The sequence below is a fragment of the Pezoporus flaviventris genome, unplaced genomic scaffold (genome assembly GCF_033815535.1).
Source record: "Pezoporus flaviventris isolate CSIRO_AGI_PZ_B2104156 unplaced genomic scaffold, CSIRO_AGI_Pfla_v1 ptg000294l, whole genome shotgun sequence".
In the NCBI taxonomy this organism is placed as follows: Eukaryota; Metazoa; Chordata; class Aves; order Psittaciformes; family Psittacidae; genus Pezoporus; species Pezoporus flaviventris.
The window spans coordinates 1-23813 of NW_026892841.1; the positions used below are offsets into that span (position 1 = coordinate 1).

General features: G+C 58.9%; 3 protein-coding genes across 3 annotated transcripts; 2 read left to right on the top strand and 1 right to left on the bottom strand.

Annotated features, from left to right (window-relative positions):
• Positions 1–36: 36 nt before the first annotated feature.
• PMF1 (polyamine modulated factor 1) lies at positions 37–2365 on the top strand. The gene is given in 6 exon segments (XM_061443136.1): positions 37–125; positions 252–357; positions 469–569; positions 2022–2068; positions 2071–2216; positions 2312–2365. Coding segments are annotated over 6 exon segments (543 nt in total).
• A 781-nt stretch (positions 2366–3146) lies between these two features.
• BGLAP (bone gamma-carboxyglutamate protein) lies at positions 3147–4115 on the top strand. The gene is made up of 4 exons (XM_061443137.1): positions 3147–3207; positions 3442–3483; positions 3804–3867; positions 3970–4115. The coding sequence occupies exons 1-4, from the start codon at positions 3147–3149 to the stop codon at positions 4100–4102; spliced, it is 300 nt and encodes a 99-aa protein (XP_061299121.1). The 3' UTR covers positions 4103–4115.
• A 4664-nt stretch (positions 4116–8779) lies between these two features.
• Positions 8780–23663, bottom strand: SMG5 (SMG5 nonsense mediated mRNA decay factor). The gene is made up of 22 exons (XM_061443132.1): positions 23528–23663; positions 21839–21937; positions 20763–20886; positions 20286–20442; positions 19599–19688; positions 19007–19096; positions 18468–18546; positions 18116–18241; positions 17700–17768; positions 16650–16858; positions 16435–16572; positions 15518–16243; positions 14633–14802; positions 14070–14145; positions 13492–13667; positions 13256–13414; positions 11910–11969; positions 11314–11473; positions 10999–11089; positions 10776–10850; positions 10427–10565; positions 8780–8970 (listed from the first exon to the last, which is right to left on the bottom strand). The coding sequence occupies exons 1-22, from the start codon at positions 23599–23601 to the stop codon at positions 8887–8889; spliced, it is 3171 nt and encodes a 1056-aa protein (XP_061299116.1). The 5' UTR covers positions 23602–23663; the 3' UTR covers positions 8780–8886.
• Positions 23664–23813: the final 150 nt, after the last annotated feature.

The following is a 23813-nucleotide window of genomic DNA, read 5'->3' on the forward strand; positions in this document are numbered from 1 at the left end:
TGGATGGCGGCGGTAGCGGAGGCGATAGCCGAGGGGATGGCGGCGCTTCCCCCGGGGCCAGGCCGCGCGGAGCTCTTCAGCACCGTGGTGGACGCCTTCCTCGAGAAGCTGCTGGCGGCCGGGAGGTGAGGGGGGGGGGGAACCGGGGCTGAGGCGGGGACCGGGGCTCTGCATGGAGGCCCCCTCAGTGCCCGGCCCCGTTCCCGTCCGTTCGTGTCCCCCCCCCCCCCCCCCTTCTCCTCCGGTTGCAGCTACCAGCGCTTCGCCAGCTGCTACCGCGGCTTCTCCAAGCTCCAACCGGAGCTGGCCAAGAGCATCCACAACCAGTTCGTGATCCAGCTCCGGGCCTCCATCAGGGTGAGGGGGAACGGGCACGGGGTGAGGGGGGGGGGGTTGTGTCCGGGCCGGTCCACGGGGCCTGGCGTTAACCCCCGGGGCCGGGGTTGGGATCGGGATCCCCGTTTGCAGGCGGAGATCCAGGAGGTGATGGAGGAAGGGAACCTGAAGGCGGTCCTCGACTCCCTCGATAAGATCGTGGAGGACGGAAAGAGCCAGGAGGAGCCTGCGTGGTACGGCCCGGCCCGAGGGGAAGGGGGGCTAGGGGAGCCCGTGCTGCCCTATGGGAGCTTGTGCCCCACTGTAGGAGCCTGTGTGCCCCTATAGGAGCCTGTGTTCCTCTCTAGGAGCTTGTGCCCCACTATAGCAGCCCGTGCTGCCCTATAGGAGCTTATGCCCTATGGGAGCCCGTGCTGCCCTATGGGAGCCCGTGCTGCCCTATAGGAGCCCGTGCTGCCCTATAGGAGCCCGTGCTGCCCTATGGGAGCCCGTGCTGCCCTATAGGCGCTTATGCCCTATGGGAGCTTGTGCTGCCCTATAGGAGCCCGTGCTGCCCTATAGGAGCTTATACCGTATGGGAGCCCGTGCTGCCCTATAGGAGCTTGTGCCCCCCTATAGGAGCCTGTGTTCCCCTCTAGGAGCTTGTGCTCCATTTGGGCCTTCCCATTGCTGGCAGAGACCCCAAAGCCCCCATAGCCCAGCTCCTCGCCTCCCACTGCTCCTCCCGTGGCTCCCATTGCCCGGAGCCAGCAGTGGAGAACGGAGCCGGAGCTGCTGTGGGGTGCACAGCACCAATTCCCATGCCAGGGCCTTGCTCTCTGCCCCCTCTGCATCCCCCTTTATCCACATCCCCTTTATTCACTCTGCATCCCCTTTATCCACATCCCCCTTTATTCACTCTGCATCCCTCTTTATCCACATCCCCATTTATTCACTCTGCATCCCCCTTTATCCACATCCCCCTTTATTCACTCTGCATCCCCCTTTATCCACATCCCCCTTTATTCACTCTGCATCCCCCTTTATCCACATCCCCCTTTATTCACTCTGCATCCCCCTTTATCCACTCCAATCCCCCTTTATCCCCATCCCCCTTTATCACATCCCCCTTTATCCCCATCTCCCTTTATCCACTTTGCATCCCCCTTTACCCACTGCCACCCCCCTTTGCCCTCCCCCCCTTTACCCTCCTCCCCCCTTTACCCTCCCCCCTTTGCCCTCCCCCTTTTGCTCCCCCCTTTGCCCTCCCCCCCCTTTGCCCTCCCCCCCCTTTACCCTCCTCCCCCTTTACCCCTCCTCCCCCTTTACCCTCCCCCCCTTTGCCCTCCCCCCTTTTGCCCCCCCCTTTGCCCTCCCCCCCTTTACCCCCCCCTTTACCCTCCCCTCCTTTACTCTCCCCCCCCTTTACCCTCTCCCCCTTTACCCTCCCCCTCTTTGCCCTCCCTGCCCTTTACCCCCCCTTTACCTTCCCCCCCCTTTACCCTCCCGCCCTTTGCCCTGCCCCCCTTTACCCTCCCCCCCCTTTACCCCCCCTTTACCCTCCCCCCCCTTTGCCCTGCCCCCCTTTACCCTCCCCCCCTTTACCCCCCCTTTACCCTCCCCCCCCTTTACACCCCCCTTTACCCTCCCCCCCTTTACCCCCCCCTTTCCCCTCCCCCCCCTTCCCCCCCCTTTCCCCCCCGCAGGCCGCCCACTGGGGTCCCTGAGGACGACTCCCGCAGCGCCCTGGTCCCGTCCTCCTCCAGCACCGCTCCCGCCTGCTCCGCGCCCTCCGCTCGCAGCAGGAGGGGAACAGGAGCGCGGCCGCGGCCGTGCTGCAGGGAAGGGGCCGCATCCGGGACCTGCAGCAGCGGCTCCAGGCCCACAGCCGGGGCTGGCAGGTAACGGAGAGCCCCGGGAGGGGAGGGGAGGGAGGCAGCTCCGGCCCCCGCATGGGGCCTCCCTGGGAGCCTGACTCCTCCTTCCCCTCTCCCAGGCGCTCAATGAAGAGCAGCAAGAGCTGGTCCTGAGCCTGCAGGAGCCGCGGTGAGGCCACGGGGATGCCCTGGAGCTTGGGCCCCATCCCGGAGGGATCGGAGCCAAGGAATCACCCGGGAGAGCCTTTGGGAACCGGAGGGGGGGGGGGCAGTTTCCTGCTCTGGGCCCTGCAGGGAGGTGAAGCCCGGGGGTTGTGGGGCGGGGGGAAGCGTGGTTCTGGCTCCTTACACATGAACTGAGGGCCTCTGATGGGGAGCCAGGAGCTGGAACCCCCGGAATGGTGTTTGGAATAAAGCTCCCATGGGATGCTCCCCCCCCTCCCCATCTCCACCGTGTTGCAGTGTCCATGCCGTGTCCAGGACCCTGCTTGACGTGGGCACCGTTCCCTGTTGCAGTGTCCATGCCGTGTCCAGGACCCTGCTTGACGTGGGCACCGTTCCCTGCTCTGGCACGGATGCTTCCCCCCAACGGGAGCCGCCGTTCCCTCGGGATGCGCTCCCGCTGCCGCCGCTTGGCTCCCGTGCTCTGTACTTAAGGGCTTTGGTGGAGCCGGGCTCTGCTCCAGCCCCTTCCCTCCTCCATTGGGATCCATTGGAGGTGCCCTGAGCGCCCCGGGCTCCCACGGAGAGCAGGATGGATGCGGAGAGCTCCGGCCCCGCTCCATCCCCTCCCTGCGGGCTCGGCCCGTTCCGGAGGGACCGGGTTCATCCCAAACCACAATTGCTGCTTGGGCTGGGCCCGGATGTGCTGGAAATACCCAGGGCCGGGCTCCTGGGCCCTATAAAGGTGCTGCAGGAGCAGGGCAGCGAGGGCAGATCCGGCACGGAGGCACCATGAGGCTCCTGCTCCTGCTGCCCCTCCTGGCCCTCCTGGCCCTTGGCCTCTGCCGCACAGGTAACGGGGGGGGTAAGGAGCATCCCAGCTCCCTTCCCCTTCTCCTATCCCTGCATCCCAAGCCCCTTTCCATGGTTCCTGGAGCCTGCTCCAAGGGCTCCCTTTCCCTTCTCCAGCCTGGCTCCTATGGGAGCTGCTCCCACAGCCCCACATCCCTCTGGTGGGGGGGGGGGGGGTCAGGGATGTGATTCCAGAGGGAATGGGGCTGCTCTGACCCCTCTGCTCCATCCCCAGCTCCGGAGGGCTCTGTCAGCACCGACTCCCTGAGCTCCAAAGGTGAGCAGCTGCATGCACCCCTATGGGGATGGGGATGGGAATAGGGAATGGGGATAGAGATAGGGATAGGGATGGTGATAGATGGGGAGAGGGATGGGGATAGATGGGGATGGGGATAGATGGGGATAGGGATGGGGATAGAGATAGGGATGGGGATAGAGATAGGAATGGGATTGGGAGAGGGATGGGGATAGAGATAGAGATAGGGATAGAGATAGGAATAGGGATGGGGAGAGGGATGGGGATAGAGATAGGGATGGGGATGGATGAGGGGGGGGTCCCCATCCTGCCCCCCCCCCAGCCCTGCTCTGTCCCCGCAGCCTTTGTGTCCAAACGCGCCAGCACCGAGATGCGGAGGCACAAGAGGAATTACGCCTATGACAGGTACCGGGGGGGGGTCCCCACTGCATCCACCCCTATGGCTGGGGAGGGGGGGGGGGTCCCTGCTGCAGGTTCCCCCCCATAACCTCCCCCTTGTGCCCCCAGCAGTGCCTATGGGGCCGTGCGGGACCCGCTGGAGGCCAAGCGGGAGGTTTGCGAGTTCAACCCCGCCTGCGATGAACTCGCCGACCTCATCGGCTTCCAGGAGGCGTACCGGCGGTACTACGGCCTCGCCTGAGCCCCACAGCGCCCCACAGCGCCCCATAGGGCTCCCAGCACCAGCATTACCTCCCCCCGCCCAACAGCTCCGGTTTCAGCCCGTGTCTGGTAACGGGATGGAAATAAACGCACAAAACGGTGTCGGGAGCGTCTGCCTCATCCATCCCCGCTGATCCATCCCCATTGCTCCATCCCCATCGATCCATCCCCATCAGTTCCATCTTCATTGGCTCCATCCCCATGGCTCCATCCCCACTGATCCATCCCCATGGCTCCATCCCCATTGATCCATCCTCATCAGCTCCATCCCCATGGCCCCATCCCCATTGATCCATCCCCATCAGTTCCATCTTCATTGGCTCCATCCCCATGGCTCCATCCCCACTGATCCATCCCCATCAGTTCCATCCCCGCTGATCCATCCCCATTGATCTATCCCCATGGCCCCATCCCCATTGATCCATCCCCATCAGCTCCATCTTCATTGGCTCCATCCCCACTGATCCATCCCCATCAGCTCCATCCCCATGTCTCCATCCCCATTGATCCATCCCCATGGCTCTATCTCAATGGCTCCGTCCCCAGTGATTCATCCCCACTGGCTCCATCCCTATGGTTCCATCCCCAGTGATCTATACCCATGGCTCCATCCCCATGGGCTCCATCCCCATGATTCCATCCCCACTGATGCAACCCCATCCCTCCATCCATTATCCATCCTTCATCCCTCTGTATCCATCCCTCTGTATCCATCCCTCCATCCATCCATCCCTCCCAGCCCCACAGGAGCTCAGGACAGGGGCTACAAACATCCTGGCCTTTATTAAGCTACCCAAGGTCGGGGGGGGGGGCACAGCCAACCCCTGCTCTGAGAGCCCCCGCGCTCCCCTTTGCCCTGTGCACAGATCCTGCGCTGGGCTCAGCACCCTTGGGCTCCAAGCCAGCCCCAGGGTGCTCAAGGAGGAACCAAGCCCAGTGCAAGGCACCCCCAGACAAGGCTGGGAGAAGGGTGAGGTGCTCGGCCCCTAAGTCCAACCAGCACCAAAGGGGGAGCGAGGCCTCAGCACCCCCTAAGCTGTGCCCTGAACCCTCCCCAGGACCCACTGTGGTGCTTTGCAAGCCAAGAAGCACAAACCCCACCTCAGCGCCGCTGCTTTGGGACCCAAAGGATGCGGCTCCCTTTGTGCATCCCCATCCCCGCAGTGTGGTGGTGGTTGTGGGGGGGGAAAAGCGCTGGACCAGCCCCACAACCAAGAGCAAGTGGAGCTCCGGGAGCCCAGCTTGGACCTCCAAGAGGAGAACCAGGGGCCGCATCCTGCTCTTTAGTGCTGGGTCCTTGGCTTAGCCTAAGGAAAGCACCATGAGGCTCAGGAGGAGCGAAACCCTGGTTCGAGGTCCCCCCCCTCCCCTTAAGGGATGGAGCTTGCAGGTTCCTGCTGTGCTACAAGGCTGCATGCGGCGAAAGGGATTGGGAATGAAGGAATCCGCTGGGATTTGTGCTGGTTTGGGGGCTTTACCTGATCCCCAGGAACAGCCTGGTCCATGCTGGGAAGTCTCCAGGGTCACTCGGGGCCTTAGGGCCCCCCCGTTTTATGTAGCAGCTTCTGGCCTGGGCCCATGGGAGGAGATGGAGAAGAGGGAGTGGTTTGGTACTTGCATAGCTGCTGAGTCCATGGGGATGGAGGAGGCATCTTCTGGAGCATCTCCTTTGGGAGCATCATCTCCTTCCAGAGCATCTCCTTCTGGAGCATCTCCTTTGGGAGCATCTCCTTCCGGAGCATCTCCTTTGGGAGCATCTCCTTCCGGAGCATCTCCTTTGGGAGCATCTCCTTCTGGAGCATCATCTCCTTCTGGAGCATCTCCTTCTGGAGCATCATCTCCTTCCGGAGCATCATCTCCTTCCAGAGCATCTCCTTCTGGAGCATCTCCTTTGGGAGCATCATCTCCTTCCGGAGCATCATCTCCTTCCAGAGCATCTCCTTCTGGAGCATCTCCTTTGGGAGCATCATCTCCTTCTGGAGCATCATCTCCTTCTGGAGCATCTCCTTTGGGAGCATCATCTCCTTCTGGAGCATCATCTCCTTCTGGAGCATCATCTCCTTCCAGAGCATCTCCTTCTGGAGCATCTCCTTTGGGAGCATCATCTCCTTCTGGAGCATCATCTCCTTCTGGAGCATCATCTCCTTCTGGAGCATCATCTCCTTCCAGAGCATCTCCTTCTGGAGCATCTCCTTTGGGAGCATCTCCTTCTGGAGCATCATCTCCTTCTGGAGCATCATCTCCTTCCGGAGCATCTCCTTCAGGAGCATCATCTCCTTTGGGAGCATCTCCTTTGGGAGCATCTCCTGGAGCATCATCTCCTTTGGGAGCATCTCCTTTGGGAGCATCTCCTGGAGCATCTCCTTTCAGAGCATCATCTCTTCTGGAGCATCATCTCCTTCTGGAGCGTCTCCTTCGGGAGCATCTCCTTCGGGAGCATCATCTCCTTTGGGAGCATCCCCTTCTGGAGCATCATCTCCTTCCGAAGCACACTGATCCAGATGAGCTGTAGGGAGGCCAATGGGAGCAACCCATTCCTTCATCCCCAAGCCCGGTGGTGGGGCAGGAGGGGAGAGCCGGGCTGCCCGCGCCGCCATCCGGATGGAGGTCTCCAAGGTCCCTTCCCACAGGGAATGAGCTCTTCCAGCATCCATCCCACGGCAGCACCGAGCCCTTCCCTTGGGGATGCTGGAAGCACCAAAGGGGTCGTGTCTGCCTCTGCCTGCCCCGGAGGGATGCAAGGAGAGGGGTGGGGGGGGGACGGGACACCCCAGTTCTGCCCCCTCTTTCTAGCAGCAGGGAACGGCTTCGGGCTCCTTCCTCCTCCAGAAACCCCTGGTGGCAAGGGGAAAAACCCCATGGAAAACGGGCGAAGAGAGGCTGCGTCGGGCTCCTTGGGAGACAAATCCCACCGGGATCTTCCCCCCGCCGGCGGCTCCGCTGCAATTCCCCAGCGCTGGAAGCGAAGAGCTGGGAAAGGGGGAAGCAGGAGCGGAGTCTTCCTCCCCTCTGGCCAGGATGCGCTCCCTTTCCTTGCAGGAAGCATCCCTTTGCACTGAGCCCGCGGGGAGGCTGGGGGGGGACACTGGGAAAGGGTAATAAATACACTGCTTCCAAGCCAACAAGCTGTTCCAGAGCATCATCCTTGCCTTTGCTCTCTGCCGTGGAAGAGGAGCCAGATCCCAAAGGAATTCCGAGGGGGGGCTGCTCCTTTAAGCTCGTTTCTACATTGGCAAAGAAACCCCCTAAGGATTAAAAGGGGAAAAGCCCTTGAAAACGAAGGGATCCACAGGAGGAGGGAGGAAAGGGAAAGGAAAAAGGGAAAGAGAAAAGGGAAAGGAAAAAGGAAAAGGAAAAAGGAAAAGAAAAAAGGAAAAGGAAAAAGGAAAAGGAAAAAGGGAAAGGAAAAAGGAAAAAGGAAAAGGAAAAAGGAAAAGGAAAAAGGAAAAGGAAAAAGGAAAAGGAAAAAGGAAAAGGAAAAGGAAAAAGGGAAAAAGAAAAAGGGAAAAGGAAAAAGGAAAAAGGAAAGGAAAAAGGAAAAAGGAAAAGGAAAAAGGAAAAGGAAAAAGGAAAAGGAAAAAGGAAAAAGGAAAAGGAAAAAGGAAAAGGAAAAAGGAAAAGGAAAAAGGAAAAGGAAAAAGGAAAAAGGAAAAGGAAAAGGAAAAAGGAAAAAGGAAAAGGAAAAAGGAAAAGGAAAAAGGAAAAGGAAAAGGAAAAAGGAAAAGGAAAAAGGAAAAGGAAAAAGAAAAAGGAAAAAGGAAAAGGAAAAAGGAAAAGGAAAAAGGAAAAGGAAAAAGGAAAAGGAAAAAGGAAAGGAAAAAGGAAAAGGAAAAAGGAAAAGGAAAAAGGAAAAAGGAAAAGGAAAAGGAAAAAGGAAAAGGAAAAGGAAAAGGAAAAAGGAAAAGGAAAGGAAAAAGGAAAAGGAAAAAGGAAAAGGAAAAAGGAAAAGGAAAAAGGAAAAGGAAAAAGGAAAAGGAAAAAGGAAAAGGAAAAGGAAAAAAAAGGAAAAGGAAAAAGGAAAAGGAAAAAGGAAAAGGAAAAAGGAAAGGAAAAAGGAAAAGGAAAAAGGAAAAAGGAAAAAGGAAAAGGGAAGAAAAGGAAAAGAAGGGAAAGAAAGGACTTTCTGCTTCCCTGGCCCCAAGGGCTCCACCACTCTCAGCATCCCCTTTCCCCAAGCTGCTTCGGGGGCTTGGAGCTCCAGTCCAGGCTTGAGGAGCTTAAGGATTTTCTAGAGGTTCCTGATGGAGAGATCCCAGAGGGAACACTCAGCTCCAGCGGAGCTCGAGCAGGATTGGTGCCCGTTGAGCCCCTCCGCTCCCAGTGTTCGGTGCCATGTGAGAGCTGAGCACCCCAGGACCCTCCCTAGGGAACGGCCTCAGCACCACCTCAAGCAAAGCTGCAGGATGGCTCCCAAAAGATGAGGTGTGGGGGGGGGGGTGTGGGGTGTGGGGGGGATGTGGGGTGTGTTCAAGGCCTGCCCAGCTCTGCCCCATCCCTGCCCATTGGGAAGCAGGGCAGAGCTCTCCTTGGCTCTCGTTCGGAGCCGCCTGCCTGGAGGCCGGAGCCCCCCCATTGGCTTTGGGGGCTGCCTTTGGGGGAGAGGTTTGGTTGATGGTGCTGATGCTGCCACTGCTGCCGCCGCCGCCGCCGCCGCTGCTGCTGCTTCGGGTCCAAGCCTGGAGGTCGGGAGCCTTGGTTCAGACGCTGCACGTTCCAAGGGGGGGGGCACAGAGAGGTTCACACCAGCCCGGGCCCCACGCGGCCTCAGCCCAGCTCCTTCCATTGCTTGTAGAAGTCCAGCACGTTCCTGAGCTCCACGCTGGCGCCGGCGGCCGCCTGGATGGCAGCCTGCAAGCAGGGAGACCCCGTTACCGTGGCAACGGATGCACACAGACCCTGTTACCGTGGCAACGGATGCACACAGACCCTGTTACCGTGGCAACGGATGCACAGAGACCCTGATACCATAGGAACGGATGCACACAGACCTCGTTACCGTGGCAACGGATGCACACAGACCTCGTTACCATGGCAACTGATACACAGAGACCCCGTTACCATGGCAACAGACACACACAGAGACCCCGATACCATGGCAACGGATGCACAGAGACCCCGTTACCATGGCAACAGACACACACAGAGACCCCGATACCATGGCAACGGATGCACAGAGACCCCGTTACCATGGCAACAGACACACACAGAGACCCCGATACCATGGCAACGGATGCACAGAGACCCCGTTACCATGGCAATGGATACACACAGAGACCCCGATACCATGGCAACGGATGCACAGAGACCCCGTTACCATGGCAATGGATACACACAGAGACCCCGATACCATGGCAACGGATGCACAGAGACCCCGTTACCATGGCAACAGACACACACAGAGACCCCGATACCATGGCAACGGATGCACAGAGACCCCGTTACCATGGCAATGGATACACACAGACACACACACAGAGACCCCATTACCATGGTAAAAGATTCACAGAGACCCCATTACCATGGCAACAGATGCAAACACAGACCCCGTTACCATGGCAATGGATGCAGAGACCCCCATTACCATGGCAACTGATGCAGAGACCCTGATACCATGGCAACGGATGCACACACACAGAGACCCCATTACCATGGCAACAGAAGCACACAGATGCCATCACCATGGCAAGGGATGCACACACAGACCCCGTTACCATGGCAAGGGATGCACACACAGACCCCGTTACCGTGGCAAGGGATGCACACACAGACCCCGTTACCATGGCAAGGGATGCACACACAAACCCCGTTACCGTGGCAACAGATGCACACACATACACCATTATCATGGCAACAGATGCACACACATACACACACACACACATACACACACAGACCCCATTACCACGGCAAGGGATGCACACACAGACCCCGTTACTATGGCAATGGATGCAGGGGCAGCACGAGGGGAATGGCTTTATCCTGCCCTAGGGGAGATGGGATCTGAGGCAGTTCTGCCCTGCGAGGGGGCTGGGATGGGTTGAATGGAGATGGTTTGGATGCCCCATCCCATCCCCAAGCTGCTTGAGTGGAAAGGGTTGGAGTCGAAGGAGCTTTAAGCTCCCCCCATCCCATCCCATCCCATCCCAATCCATGACTCCAGGACTCTGCTCTTGCCCTGTCCATTCAGCCCTTCCCAACGTGTTGATCCTGGCTCCAAGGCTTGATCCATGACAAACCCCAAGGCGGAAGAACGGAACCTGCAGCTCGGACCCTGACCCCCCCAAAAGCAGTGAACCCCACGGACCTGCATGGGGGCTGAGAACACGCTGGGGTCCTCCAGCTGGAAGCCTGTGATGATGGTGACCATTCCCGTGCCATCGTCCTCCCCATTCCCTTGGGATACCGTCAGCTGCTTGCAGCTATCCAGGATCTTATAGAGGTTCCTGATGGAGAGATCCCAGAGGGAACACTCAGCTCCAGAGGGCCTCGAGCAGGATTGGTGCCTGTCGAGGGCTCTTCGAAGCCCCTCAGCACCGAGCGTTTGGTGCCAGGTGAGAGATGAGCACCCCAGGACCTTCCCTCAGCACCACCTCAAGCAAAGCCACAGGATGGCTCCCAAAGGGCCCCTTTCCCGCTGGGAATCACGCTCTTACCAGGCATCTAAATCCTGCCTCTTCAGCTTGTGCCTCTCCAAGCTCTTCCCAGCATCCTTCTGGCAACGAATGTACCTGAGGGGAGAAGAGGGGTCCTGAGCTCCCATGGTCGTGAGCATCACCCACACCCCAAGAACCAAACCTGTTCCTTTCCCACCTTGGCCCTCCCAGCCCAAATCCCCCCCCCGCCCCCTTCCAAAAGCAAGCTTTTCCCATTCCATACCTGTTTCCCTTTTTAAACTCAGCCTCCAGGTAGCGGATGCTGTCCCGAGCTCCAGCATTCTCCTTCTTCAGGAAGTCCAAGCCATCGATCACTACCAGAAAGCACAGAGAAACCAAAGCCATCTCCCTGCAAAGCCACCCAGATGGGGCTGGGATTCCTCATCCCATGGGAGGCAGAGGGGAGATGCTGAATGGGGCTGCTCCCGTCTTCCAGCTGCTCTCCCGTACATCACGGATCCCATGTGGGAATGGGAGAAGGCCACGGGGAGCACACGGGCCAGGAAAAGGAAGGGAGGATGGGGAGAGACCCCTTTACCTGTGCGAGGGATGATGATGATGAACCTCCCGCTGGTGGCCAAGTGCTTGATGAGAGCCAAGTGCTGGCAAAGGGCTTGGGTATCCGGGACCAGGTAAGGGGACATGGCTGAGTGGGCTTTGGGCTGCTGCAGGCTCCCTTCCAGCTGAGAAACTTCCAGCTGGGAACACACACACACGGACACGATTGCCTTACCTCCCATTCATTGTGAAGGGATTCACCCTTCCCAGCTCCCAGCACCCGGAGGAGAGGTGGAGAAGGGGCCAATGGAACGGGATGTGTGCACCTCAATAGGGGAAGGAGCTGTGAGAGAGGGGGTGACTGAGATGGTGGCAGGGTTACAGGGCAAGACCTGAGGTTTGGCTTGGAGAAGGGAAGGCTCAGAGCGGCCTCATCCCACTCCTCCAAGGGGGAAAGGGAAGGGGAAGCGCTGAGCTCCCCTCGTTGACGACCAGAGATAGGACATGAGGAAGGCAACACCAGGGAACAAAGGGATGAAGCTGCACCAGGACACTGGGGGAAGGTTCTTTACCCTTGGCCATGGGCCCCAACCCCATCCCTAAAGGAGCGAGGCTGGGAGCAGCCTCCCCTCCTACCTGCAGCCGAAGCTGAGCCATGTCTCTCATGAGCCGGTTCCGGCGCGCCTCCTCGGCAGCCTGCCACCAAAGCAAACGTCCCCATCACCCATCACCCATGAGCCAGCAGGAAACCCACAAGCTCCCACTGGGAAAGGGGCAAAGGAGACAGATTTCAGGAGGAAAACCCCCAGCCCCTTCCCCAAGAGGCACCTTAAAACCCAAGGGCTTTGTGCCAAACGCAACCGAGGTTGTGGTTAAGCTGAACCCTAACCCCAAACCTTAATGATAACCCCTAACCCACAATGTAAGGCCTAACCCTAAACTACTAATCCTAACCCCTAAACCTCACCCCAAACCCTAAACCGACCCACTAACCTTAACCCTCAACCCTAAGCCCTAACCCTACCTCATATCCCGTAACCCTAACGCCTAAACCTAACCCTAACCAATAACAACTAACTCTAACACTTAAACCAAACCCCTAACGCTAACCCTGAGCCATAACCCTAACACATAAACCCTAACCCTAACCCCCACCCTAACCCCTAACCCCAAAACTAATCCATAACCCTAACCATAACCCCTAACCCTAACCAGCACCCTAATCCATAACCCATAAACCTAACCCCCAATCCTAAACCCTAACCCCAAACCCTAAACCCTAACCCATAATCCAGAGCCCCCACCCTAACCCCAATCTCTAACCCTAACACCTAACTCCTAACACTAACCCAAAACCATAACCTCTAATCATAACTCATAACCCTAACCCTAACCCCTAACCCCAATCTCTAACCCTAACCCCTAATGCTAACCCCCAACCCTAACCCTAACCCCAATCTCTATCCCTAACCCCTAATGCTAACCCCCAACCCTAACCCCAAACCCCAATCTCTAACCCTAACCCCTAATGCTAACCCCTAACCCTAACCCCTAACATTAACCCCAAACCCCAACACCTAACCCCTAATGCTAACCCCCAACCCTAGCCCCTAACCCATAACCCCCACCCTAACCCTAACCCCTAATGCTAACCCCAAACCCCAACACCTAAACCCAATCTCTAAACCTAACCCCTAATGCTAACCCCCAACCCTAACCCCTAACCCTAACCCCAAACCCCACCCCCTAACCCCAATCTCTAACCCTAACCCCTAATGCTAACCTCCAACCCTAACCACTAACCCTAACCCATAACCCCAAACCCCACCCCCTAACCCCAATCTCTACCCCTAACCCCTAATGCTAACCCCCAACCCTAACCCCTAACCCCCACCCTAACCCTAACCCCAATCTCTAACGCTAACCCCTAACCCTAACCCCAACCCTAACCCCAACCCCAACCCCAAACCCCCCCAGCTCACCATGTGGAACTGGGCCTGGGCCTGCTGCAGGATCCCATCCTGCTCTGCCTGAGCGATGCTGATGAAGATGCCGAGCTCGGGGTTGAACTGCAGGATGCTGCCTTGCAGCTGGCTGATGAAGTGCCCGGAGCTCCGGATGCAGCACAGGCGAACCACACACTGCAAAGGGGAGTTATGATGCTCAGGAATGAAGGGGCTCAGCCCCAGGACCCTGCTCAGGATGGAGCCCAGCTCACCTCCTCCACGGGGGTAAAGATGGGCCTGTCCTGCTCGAAGTGAAACCTCTTGTGCGCGCTCCTCAGAGGAGGAAGGTTCCGGAGGGCGACGTCTTCCGGCAGCAGCAAGTGGGTTTGTAGGTCCGGGAGCTCAGCACCACTCAGGATGGCCTGGACTTCATTGCACAGGGCCAGGCCTGGAGTGGAGGGAGGGGAGGAAGAGGCTGCTCTGTGCCATGTGCTCCCACAGACGAGCATCCCCATTGCAACCCTGCTGGCTCAGGGACCGTGGCCACCTTTAGGCTGAGGCATGGGGCACAGCACCAGCATCTGGAGCTTCCAGTGATGGCCAGGGCAAAACCAGCCCCTCGATGGCTAATTCCCAAAGTGGGGGGTGGCCACAGAAAGGCTCCATGCACAGCAGGGAGGGTTCCAGGGTCTTGTGAGCTGTATAGGATGCCTTAACAGAGCTCAGACCTAACGGCAGTGGTGGTTAAACCAACACCCAGTGGGTGCTGCTTCCCGCTGGGCTCCTGGCAAAGCCCTCCCCATCCACAGCATTCCCTGATGGCTGGGATGTGACATTCCCCCTCCAGTACCTGAGTCCTGCAGGTCTGCAGCAGAAGGCAGGAGGTTCAGGAGCACGGAGAGCCTGTTCCACAGGCTCTGGGAGCTCTGCAGGAGCACAACACCACACGCAGGTTAAGAGGGATGGATCCAGGGATGGATCCAACCCCCTTGGGGCCCCTTTCCCAGGCCTCAGAATGGGATGAAGGAGAAATTCCACTCCCCTTCTTAAGGCAAGATGCAGCTGAGGGTTATTTAACACCCCCCATCCTGTCCAGGCTTGGGACAGCAGCTTTATTGTGCCCTCAGCATCCCAGCCCAGAGGCACGGAGCACCCAGAGCCTTGGGACTGAGCACCCAACACAGCTTTATGGCGCCCTCAGCATCCCAGCCCAGAGGCACGGAGCACCCAGAGCCTTGGGACTGAGCACCCAACACAGCTTTATGGCGCCCTCAGCATCCCAGCCCAGAGGCACAGAGCACCCAGAGCCTTGGGACTGAGCACCCAACACAGCTTTATGGTGCCCTCAGCATCCCAGCCCAGAGGCACGGAGCACCCAGAGCCTTGGGACTGAGCACCCAGCACAGCTCCCACCTGAGCACACATGAGGATGAGGTCTGTGTTAGTCCTCAGCCAGTCCAGGAAGACCTTGACGGTGAGCAGCAGCCCTTCGTTGCTCATGATCTGCAGCTTCTCCTGAAGGGAACGCTCATTCCTGCAGGATTTGCTGCTCGAGAGGCTCTCCTCGGAGTCAGACCCCTCGTCTGCAAGCCAAAGGGAAAAGCAGGCATGAAACCCCTTCCAGAAGCCAAGCATCATTTACTGCAGGGACCAGAGCCAGTGGGTGCTGCTCAGGTCAACGGGCATCAACCTTGAAGCTGTGCAAGAGGAGATGAGGGGTCCGAAACCCTCCATATCCTGAGGATCCTGCTGGGACTCCGTGATCCTAAAGGCCTTTGCCAAGGGTCCTGGTTGATTCCAGGATCTCCGAGCTCCCAGGAGTGAGCTGAGCACAAGGGAGCAGCATGGAGGGGACTGAGGGCCACGGTTTGCTATCAGCACCCAAGAAACCTTCAGAACCAAGAGGGAGGAACCGGCCCTGATAGAGAGGGAAGATCAAGACCTCGAGAGCTTCATGTCCTTAAGGGCTTCCTGCAGTGCCCAGCACCAGGAGCACTTGGAAGCGGCTCCTTACGGAGATTTCCCATAGGGAAAAAGGAAGCGAATCCCTAAAAGCTGCTGGAATTCTCCTCGGGATGAGTAGAGCTGCTCAGCATCCAGCCTCAGCTGCAGGCCCTTTGCTCAGCGCTCATACCCCTGGGTGCCCATCACCTCTTCAGGAAACACCCAACCCAAGCCCTGCCCTTGTCCCTGGCTCCTCCAAACCTGTCCCCATGGAGAACATGCCCTAGGGAACAGGGCTTGGCTCCCAACCAGCAACCACAACCACCTGGGAGGGATGAGGAGGCTGCTCCTTACCTTGCTCCCCCAAGCCGGGCTTCTCCAGCTCTCCATTGACACAAGCCTTGCTTTCCATCCCATCCTTCCGGAGCGGGGGGTCAGGGCTGGGCTTCAGGAGGATGTTGCTGAAGGTGGGAGCCAAACGGAAGCAACGCTTGGTCTGGAACAGCTGGGTGGACATGGCCTGCAGGTTACTGGCGATGCTGCTCTCGCTCGTGGCCAGCGACGCCGGCCCATTGAGGCTCGGCTCCGGAGCCTCGGCTTTGGAGCCGTTGGAGCCCTTGGAGTCCCCCAGCCCGGCGCCCTCCACGCCGTTCTTGAAGGCCTCTTTGGGTCCGCTTTTGCCTCGGTTACTGCCCTCTTCCTCCTCCTCCTCCTCGTCCTCCTCCTCCTCCTCCTCGTCCTCCTCCATCTCCTCCAGGTCGGAGCGGGATTCCTGGCTGTTCATCTCCGAGTCGCTCTCGGCGTCGAAAGCCGCTTCGCCTTCGTCGTCGCTCTTGTCCGAGGCGCTTTCGGAGCCGTCGCTGCCCTTCCCGGAGCCTTGGCTGGAGCCCGACTCGAAGCCCTCGCTCAGGTCGCTCTCGTCCAGCTGCCGGGGGTGCCGCCGGCGCCGCAGGCACGACAGCCGCGAGTACTTCTTGCTCTTCTGGCGGTCGCTTTTCCTCTGCTCCTCTTGGGGTTCACGGTTCCCCAAGGCCCCTTCCGCCTCCTGCTCCAGCGACGCCTCCCGGGGCTCCTGGTCGTCTGCAGGCAGTGGGAAACGAGAGCAGGAGCTGGGTTGGGAGGCAGCTTTCAAGCCTTCTGCTTAGGGTAAGGATGCTCCGAGCCTCGTCCAGCTCCCGGGGATGGGGTTTGCTGCCAGGGGATGGAGGGAAGCAAAGGGAAGAGCCTGCAGGAGCATCCCCCCCGGCCTCTCTCAACCCATTCCCATTTACCTGGGCTGTCGCTCTGCAAGGCTGCCACTGGATTTTCCCCTTCTTCCAGCTCTGCCTGCAGGCGGATGTTGACGTGGTTGAGGAGGTGAGAGAAGAGGGCCAGGGTGAAGGCGATGGCTGCGCTGTACTGCTTGGAACCTGCAGGGGGACAGCGGGAGGAGGTGGAGAGCTTCGAGGCCAAAGGGAGGAGGGAAGGTGCACGGAGCAGTGGTTACCTGCCCTCTTGAGGCTGTGGACGCTCATGAGGCAGATGATGACCATGCGGAAGATGAGGAGGTCGGGAAGGAAGGAGTAGCCGCTCTCGTACTCTTCCTCCTCTTCGCTGCTGGAGCTCAGGTGAGGAGGAGAGGGCAGGTAGAACAAGCACAGGTTGAAGTCCTCCAGCACCGACTGGCACAGAGATGTCAGCTCCGAATCCAGGGAGCTTCGAGAGGCAGGAAGAAAGCAGGATGAGCATTCCCAACTGACCCAGACCTGGCACCAGATTCCCATGCATCCTTACAGCCCTGCAAGAGTATTCCCAATCCTCTGCAGGATCCAGTGCAAGAGCCCATGGGAGCCTCCTCCTTCCAAACTAAAGCAGGCTGCAAAACACCCTTTGGAAAGGATGGGAGCTGGAGAACTTGAAGCCATCCCCAGTTTTCTTTAGTGCTAAATGAGTGGGGAGCAGGGAGGCTCTGCTCTGGTGGTAGGCAATAGTTGAAAGCCAGCCCCATACCGGGCTGCACCGGCACAGCAGCAGGTCGAGGGAAAGGATTAGCCCTGCTTTTGGCACCCTCTGGAATAGCGCAGCCACTTTGGGGTCCCCAGGGCCTAAAACCCCACGTAAAGACAGGGACAAAGCAGACCCAGCCCTAGCAGAAGACTGTCAAGGGGAAGAGAGAAGATGATGTGTAAGAGGCAAAGAGAAGCCAGCAGCCTCATCCGACTTCACATCGCATCCCCCTCCCCACTGGGACCCCTCGAAGGTCCCTTCCAGCACCACTTCCCCTGCAGCCTGTGCTGCTCCACTGCAAGCAGGATGAGGTCAATCCCCAGGCACCCCAAAACGCTCCGGCAGACACAGAGAACCCAAGGCAAAAGAGGGCTCGGGGATGGGACAAAGCCTCCCATTGACTGCAGCAGGAAGAGGTTGGTTTGCTTCTGGGGTTACAGCTTCACAAGAGCCCTGCACACCGACAGACAGGGCCTCTTTGCTGTCCTAACCCGGCACTTGGCAGCAGGAAGCATCTGATGGCTGGGCAAGGCCATAAGCATCATCTTACCTGCTCTTTGGCTGCAAAAGGCTCTGCAGGTACATGAAGCTCACCAGCAACCTCTTAATGTCTTTGCCTCTAAAAAGATGGGAGAAGAAAAGAGCGTAAAGCAGCAATGGACCAGAGCTCTGGGAACAGGGACCTCAGCTCTCAATTCAACACCGGAGGAAAAAGACCCTCCAGACCCTTCCAACTGCCCCCAGTGCACCTCAACCCTCAGGAACAGCCACCAGCCCTTGGGCACAGAAAGAAAACGCCTCCTTCCACCCTTTACCACGAGCCAGCACTTAGCTTTCCTCCTGGCTTTAGGAGCTGAGAGCTCAGGAACGGGGGAGCCCTGCCTCCAAGCAGCCCCCCCTGCAGTTCCCAAGAACCCGAGGATGCTTCTGGTCCTGCTTCCAACCTTCTCCTTGCCCCCCTCTCACCTCTTCTTGCTTGGAGACAGCCTCCTGCTCTCAGCCTTCCGCAGCTGCTGGTACATCTTGGCTGCTTTGTCATAGAGCCGCTTCAGGTTCCCATAGGCGCCTTCAAAGGACACTTCCGACTGGATGCTGAGCCAGGCAAAGAGAAGAGAGCCCACGTTTTACCCTACCCCACTTATGGGGCTTGTACCCAAGCCATAAAGCACAAAGGGAGCTACCCAGTGCCTCGCTTCGAGCCTGCAGGGCTCTCGACGTCCCCTGCAAACTCATGGGCTGCAAAGAGGACCCCAAAGGGCAAAGGCAAGGAGGAAAGGAGGTGGCCCCAGGACCCCGATGCCCTGCTCAGGATACTCACCAGCGTAAGTAACAATAGGTAGCCTCCACGTTGTAGTATTTGCTCCCTGCCAGCGTCCCCAGCTGGTTAAAGGGCATGCCTGTCACGAGAGAGGGGCAATGGCATGAAGTGAGCCCACAGAGCACATCCCTTCCCTCTCCCTACGTGGCTCCCCAGGAGGCACAACCACTCAACCCACTGGCCACACTCATGGTGTGTGGTGCTTTTACATCCTTCCCCCGTGCTCTCTATAAGGAAGCAGAGCAAACAAGGGCCATCTCCTCCTGGGTAGCAGTCATACCACGGCCTTGCCTCCTCTACATCACCTCTGGGCTCTGCTCCAGCTCCCTGAGGCACTCGGGGCTCAGCAGTTGAGTCCATGGAGGCTTTACCCATTGCTGAGGAGCTCTTTAACTCCTCTTTGGGGTCCCAGCAAGGAAGCAGAGCTTAAAGCCCCCCCTCTCAGCAGCAGCAGCAGCACAGAGCCCTACCCCTGCGCCCCATCCTGACGTGGTGCTTGTGGCAAGGCGATGGGGACAGCTACGGACTCCCCCACTCACCGATCTGGGGGGCCACAGAAAGGGCCTGGTAGTAAAACCTCTCAGCCAGCAGCTCCGTGTCCACACCAGCCAGTTCGTTCTGGTAGCGAGCTGCAAGGAAAGCAACCCCCAGGCATCAACCCCCCCACCCTCCAAACAGAGGGCAAGAGCCCCACAGCAAAGGGGTTGGAGCGGGACGAGCCCAAGGGCCTTGCCAAGCCAAAGCCCTCCCGTGGTTCTGTGGAAGCCTTTTGGTCTCAGTGCCCATGGCACTGGAAGGCAGCCCCTAAGGGAAAGGACAAAGCTCTTCTGCTCCGGGTGCTGAGCAGTGCATCCCTGGCACACCTCCCTTTTCCAGGCCCTCAGGCTACATCCCATGCCAGAGAGTGGCAAAACTCCATCAACCCAGCTGGGACTTCAGCTCCTTTGGACCCCCTGAAGAGGTGAGCCCATCCCTCTCCCACCACCCATTCTCCCTACCCCCATCAGCTCTTTCTTTGGGGCAAAGCCACCTTCATGCTCTCAAAGAGCTCCCAGGAGCTGTGCCACCTTGAATGGATGGGCACCATCCTTGCCCTGTAGACATCACCCCAAAGGATGCTGCTGCTCTCACCCAGGTCTCCCAGATACACCAGGCACCTGTGACATGCCATCTGGGCCCATTCCATCTCCTTCTCCGAGGCAGACACGGGTTTCCTGCAGCCTGCAGGAAGGAATCCCACAAAACACTGGGGTAAGGGCTGCTGGGGAGGCCCTGCTCACTGGTGGCAGAGCAGGCCCAGTGCAAGCAGGGAGGAAGCACAGGGAGCAGGGGCATCAAGAGGAGGAGCAGCTCCCATAGGAGCCAGGCTGGGTCAGCTCCTGAAGGGGAGCAGCTCCAGTGCCTAAAGGGGCTGCAGGAAACCTGGAGAGGGGCTTTGGGATGCAGGGACAGGACAAGGGAATGGCTTTAAGCTGCCAGAGAGAGGATGGAGATGGGGTCTTAGGCAGAAGCTCTTCCCTGGGAGGGTTCTGGGACACTGGGATGGGTTGAATGGAGAAGGTTTGGATGCCCCAATCCTGGCAGTGCTCAAGGCCAGGCTGGATGGGGCTTGGAGCATCCTGCTCCAGTGGAAGGTGTCCCTGCCCATGGCAGGGGTTGGAGCTGGAGGAGCTTTAAGCTCCCTTCAACCCAACCCATTCTGTGATCCTCTGCTTCCATCCCCCCCACCTCCCTCCACTCCACAGCCCATTTATCAGCTTCAATGAAGCTTTCCAAACCTCTCTGTCCCCACCAGAGACCCAGTGCCCAAGCCCTCACCTATGAGAGGGTCCGTTACGTGCGTCCAGTCGATGCAGCACTGCAGCTCCAGCTGATAGTGAGACTGGATGTAGAGGAGGAGGTGCTGGTAGAAGCCTATCCCTGCCACTAAGTGAGTCCTATAGGCACACTCCAGGGTGCTACGGCTGTGAATGTGCTGCAAGGAGGAAAGGGGAGGCTCTGTTAGCCCAGGTAAGGTTTCAGACCGGCCAGCCCCACTGCACTGAGGAGGAAGCAGGACAGGAGGCAGCTCAGGGGTTAGCTCTGCACCTCCTCTTCCTCCCTTGTTGACCAAGAGCCAACAGCAAGGAGGAGAAACTCTTGCAACAAGAGGTGATTCAACCTAAGGTGACTGCCAAGAGCACCTGCAACCCCACGAGAGGGCTCATCATGGCATGGGAATGATGGGAATCCCGTGCCCTTGGAGACCATCCTTCCACAGGGAGATGGGAAGACCCCCATTGCCCAGATACCTGCCTTCTTATTGGTTTTAATGAGCTGGATAACTTCATAGTAAACCTTCCTCCAGAGCAGCTCCTCTGCCTTCCTGCCGTAATCCACTGGGTGCAGGAACATCAGCTTCACGCACAGCTCCCGCAGCCTGCGATGGGGCACAGCACTGCCATCAGCCTCCAGCATGGAGGAGGAAAAGCAGGGCTCATCCCCTCCTCATCCCCTCTCCTGCATCCCCATCCCCTCTCCTGCATCCCCATCCCCTCTCCTGCATCCTCATCCCTTCTCCTGCATCCCCATCCCCTCTCCTGCGTCCCCATCCCCTCTCCTGCGTCCCCATCCCCTCTCCTGCGTCCCCATCCCTTCTCCTGCGTCCCCATCCCCTCTCCTGCGTCCTCATCCCTTCTCCTGCATCCTCAACCCTTCTCCTGCATCCCCCTCTCCTGCATCCTCACCCCCTCTCCTGCATCCCCATCCCCTCTCCTGCATCCCCATCCCTTCTCCTGCATCCTCACCCCCTCTCCTGCATCCCCATCCCCTCTCCTGCATCCCCATCCCTTCTCCTGCATCCCCATCCCCTCTCCTGCATCCCCATCCCCTCTCCTGCATCCCCATCCCCTCTCCTGCATCCCCATCCCCTCTCCTGCATCCTCATCCCTTCTCCTGCATCCTCATCCCCTCTCCTGCATCCTCATTCCTTCTCCTGCATCCCCATCCCCTCTCCTGCATCCTCATCCCTTCTCCTGCATCCCCATCCCCTCTCCTGCATCCTCATCCCTTCTCCTGCATCCATCCCCTCTCCCACGTCCTCATCCTTTCTCCCTGCATCTCCATCCCTACTCCTGCATCCCCATCCCCTCTCCTGCATCCCCATGCCCTCTTCTGCATGGAGGAGGAAAAGCAGGGCTCATCCCATGGGATAACACCCAGTTTGTGCCACCCTCCTCCCAACAGGAGCAGCTGGAAGCGCCCCACACCTCACTGCTCCCCTGGGGCAGTGGCCAGCAGCAGCTTCCTGGGGGGCTCCACCTTCCACGTGGGGCTCCAGAGGGATTTTCCCCAAGGGAAACAAGCAAAGGCAAGGCCTCAGCCCAACTTACTTGTTCCTCAAGCTGATGTTCTCGGGCTTGAACACCTCCTGATACGCTGCCTTGTTGCCAAGGATGAGATCCAGGCGATGAACGGCCTCCACCACTGCTCTGCAAGGGGACACAGGAGGGAGAGCTTCAGGCCAGCGCCCATCCCAACCATCTCCACATGGGAATGGAGGAGCTTCCCCCCCCACCCCCCAAGCAGCTCAAATCACACCAAGCAACCTCTAAACCACAGCCAAAACCTGACATCAGCTCCATGTCCTGCCCCTGTATCCCTCACTCTGCAGTGGGATGGAGCTCACTGCTCCCAGGGATCCAGTGTGGTCCCTATGCAGAAGGGTGACTGGGGAGGGGAAGTGCTGATTGACCCCATTCCCAGAAGGAATGGTCAGAAATCTGCTCTTCTCTTCCCAAAAGAGGCATCTTCATCTTCCCAGCAGCGTGGTCACTGTCAGCAGAGTGGGGGGGTGATACCTTCACCTTGATACTTCACCTCAAAGTGATTCCAAAGCCAACACCTGCATCCCAGGACACAGCTGGGATGTCAAGGCCCTGGGTCCAAAGCCTCCCAGCAGGACACTGGGAATGCTTCCCCTTCCCCTTGGCTGGGAGCACGGCTTCAACACCAGTTTGCTTCCAGGCAGGAAGTGCAGCCCAAAGGCACTGGTTCCTTCTGCTCCCTTTTAGTTCTCCAAGAAACCCCCTCAGATTCCTGCTCTTCCATCCCAGAACCCCCACAAACGGGGGGGATGGGAGGAGCTCAAAAAGGCTTTTCCAACCTGGTGGATGCTGGGAGTACTGATGGAGACTGGAGAGGACTCCTCAGCCTTTCCCCCTGCATCCCCATCCCCTCTCCTGCGTCCCCATCCCCTCTCCTGCGTCCCCATCCCCTCTCTCCCATCCCCATCCCTTCTCCTGCATCCATTTGCTCTCCTGCATCCCCATACCCACTCTTGTATCCCTGTCCCCTCTCTCCCATCCCCTGTCCTGCATCCCCATTCCCTCTTCCCCATCCCCTTGATCTCTCCCCCATCCCCATCCCTTCTCTGCATCCCTTGGGATTCCAACCCCATCCCCTCCTTCATTCATCCCCTGTCCTGCATCCCCATCCCCTCTCCCCCATCCCCATCCTGTCTCCCCCATCCCCTCCTTCATCCATCCCCTGTCCTGCATCCCTATTCCCATCCCCTCTCCCCCATCCCCTTCTCCTCTCCTTCATCCCCATCCCCACTCCTGCATCCCCATCCCCTCCTTCATCCATCCCCTGTCCTGCATCCCCATGCCCATCCCTTCTCCTACATCCCCTTCCCCTCTCCTGCATCCATCCCCTCTCCCCCATCCCCATCCTGTCTCCCCCATCCCCATCCCCTCCTTCATCCATCCCCTGTCCTGAATCGCTATTCCCATCCCCTCTCCTTCATCCCCATCCCCTCTCCTGCATCCCCATCCCCTCCTTCATCCATCCCCTGTCCTGTATCTCCATCCCCATCCCCTCTCCCCCATCCCCATCCCCTCTCCCCATTCCCATCCTCTCTCCCCATCCCCATCCCCTCCTTCATCCATCCCCACTCCTGTATCCCCATCCCCATCCCCTCTCCTGCACCCCCCTCCCTTCCCATCCCCATTCCCTCCGCTCCCCCCCCCCGGTTCCCCTCCCCACGGCCCCTCCCGCCGCCGCCGCCGCTCCCCCCTCACCGGTACAGCCTCTTGGTGTGCAGCACCTTGGCCTCGGGCTCGCCGCTCTCCCCGGCCCCCCCTCCCTGGCTCATGGCTCCGGTGCAAGGCGAGGCCCGGTTCCGGCTCCCGCTCCCCTCAGCACCGGCCCCGCCGCCTCCGCCGCCGCCCCCGGCCCCGCTCGGCCGCCATGGCTGCCCCCTGCCCCGGGCCGCTCTCGCGAGAGCCGGCGAGACCTGGCGGCCGCTGCGAGGCATCATCTCGCGAGAGTTCAACCTCTCGCCGTGCCAGTACTTAGTGCTGGCAA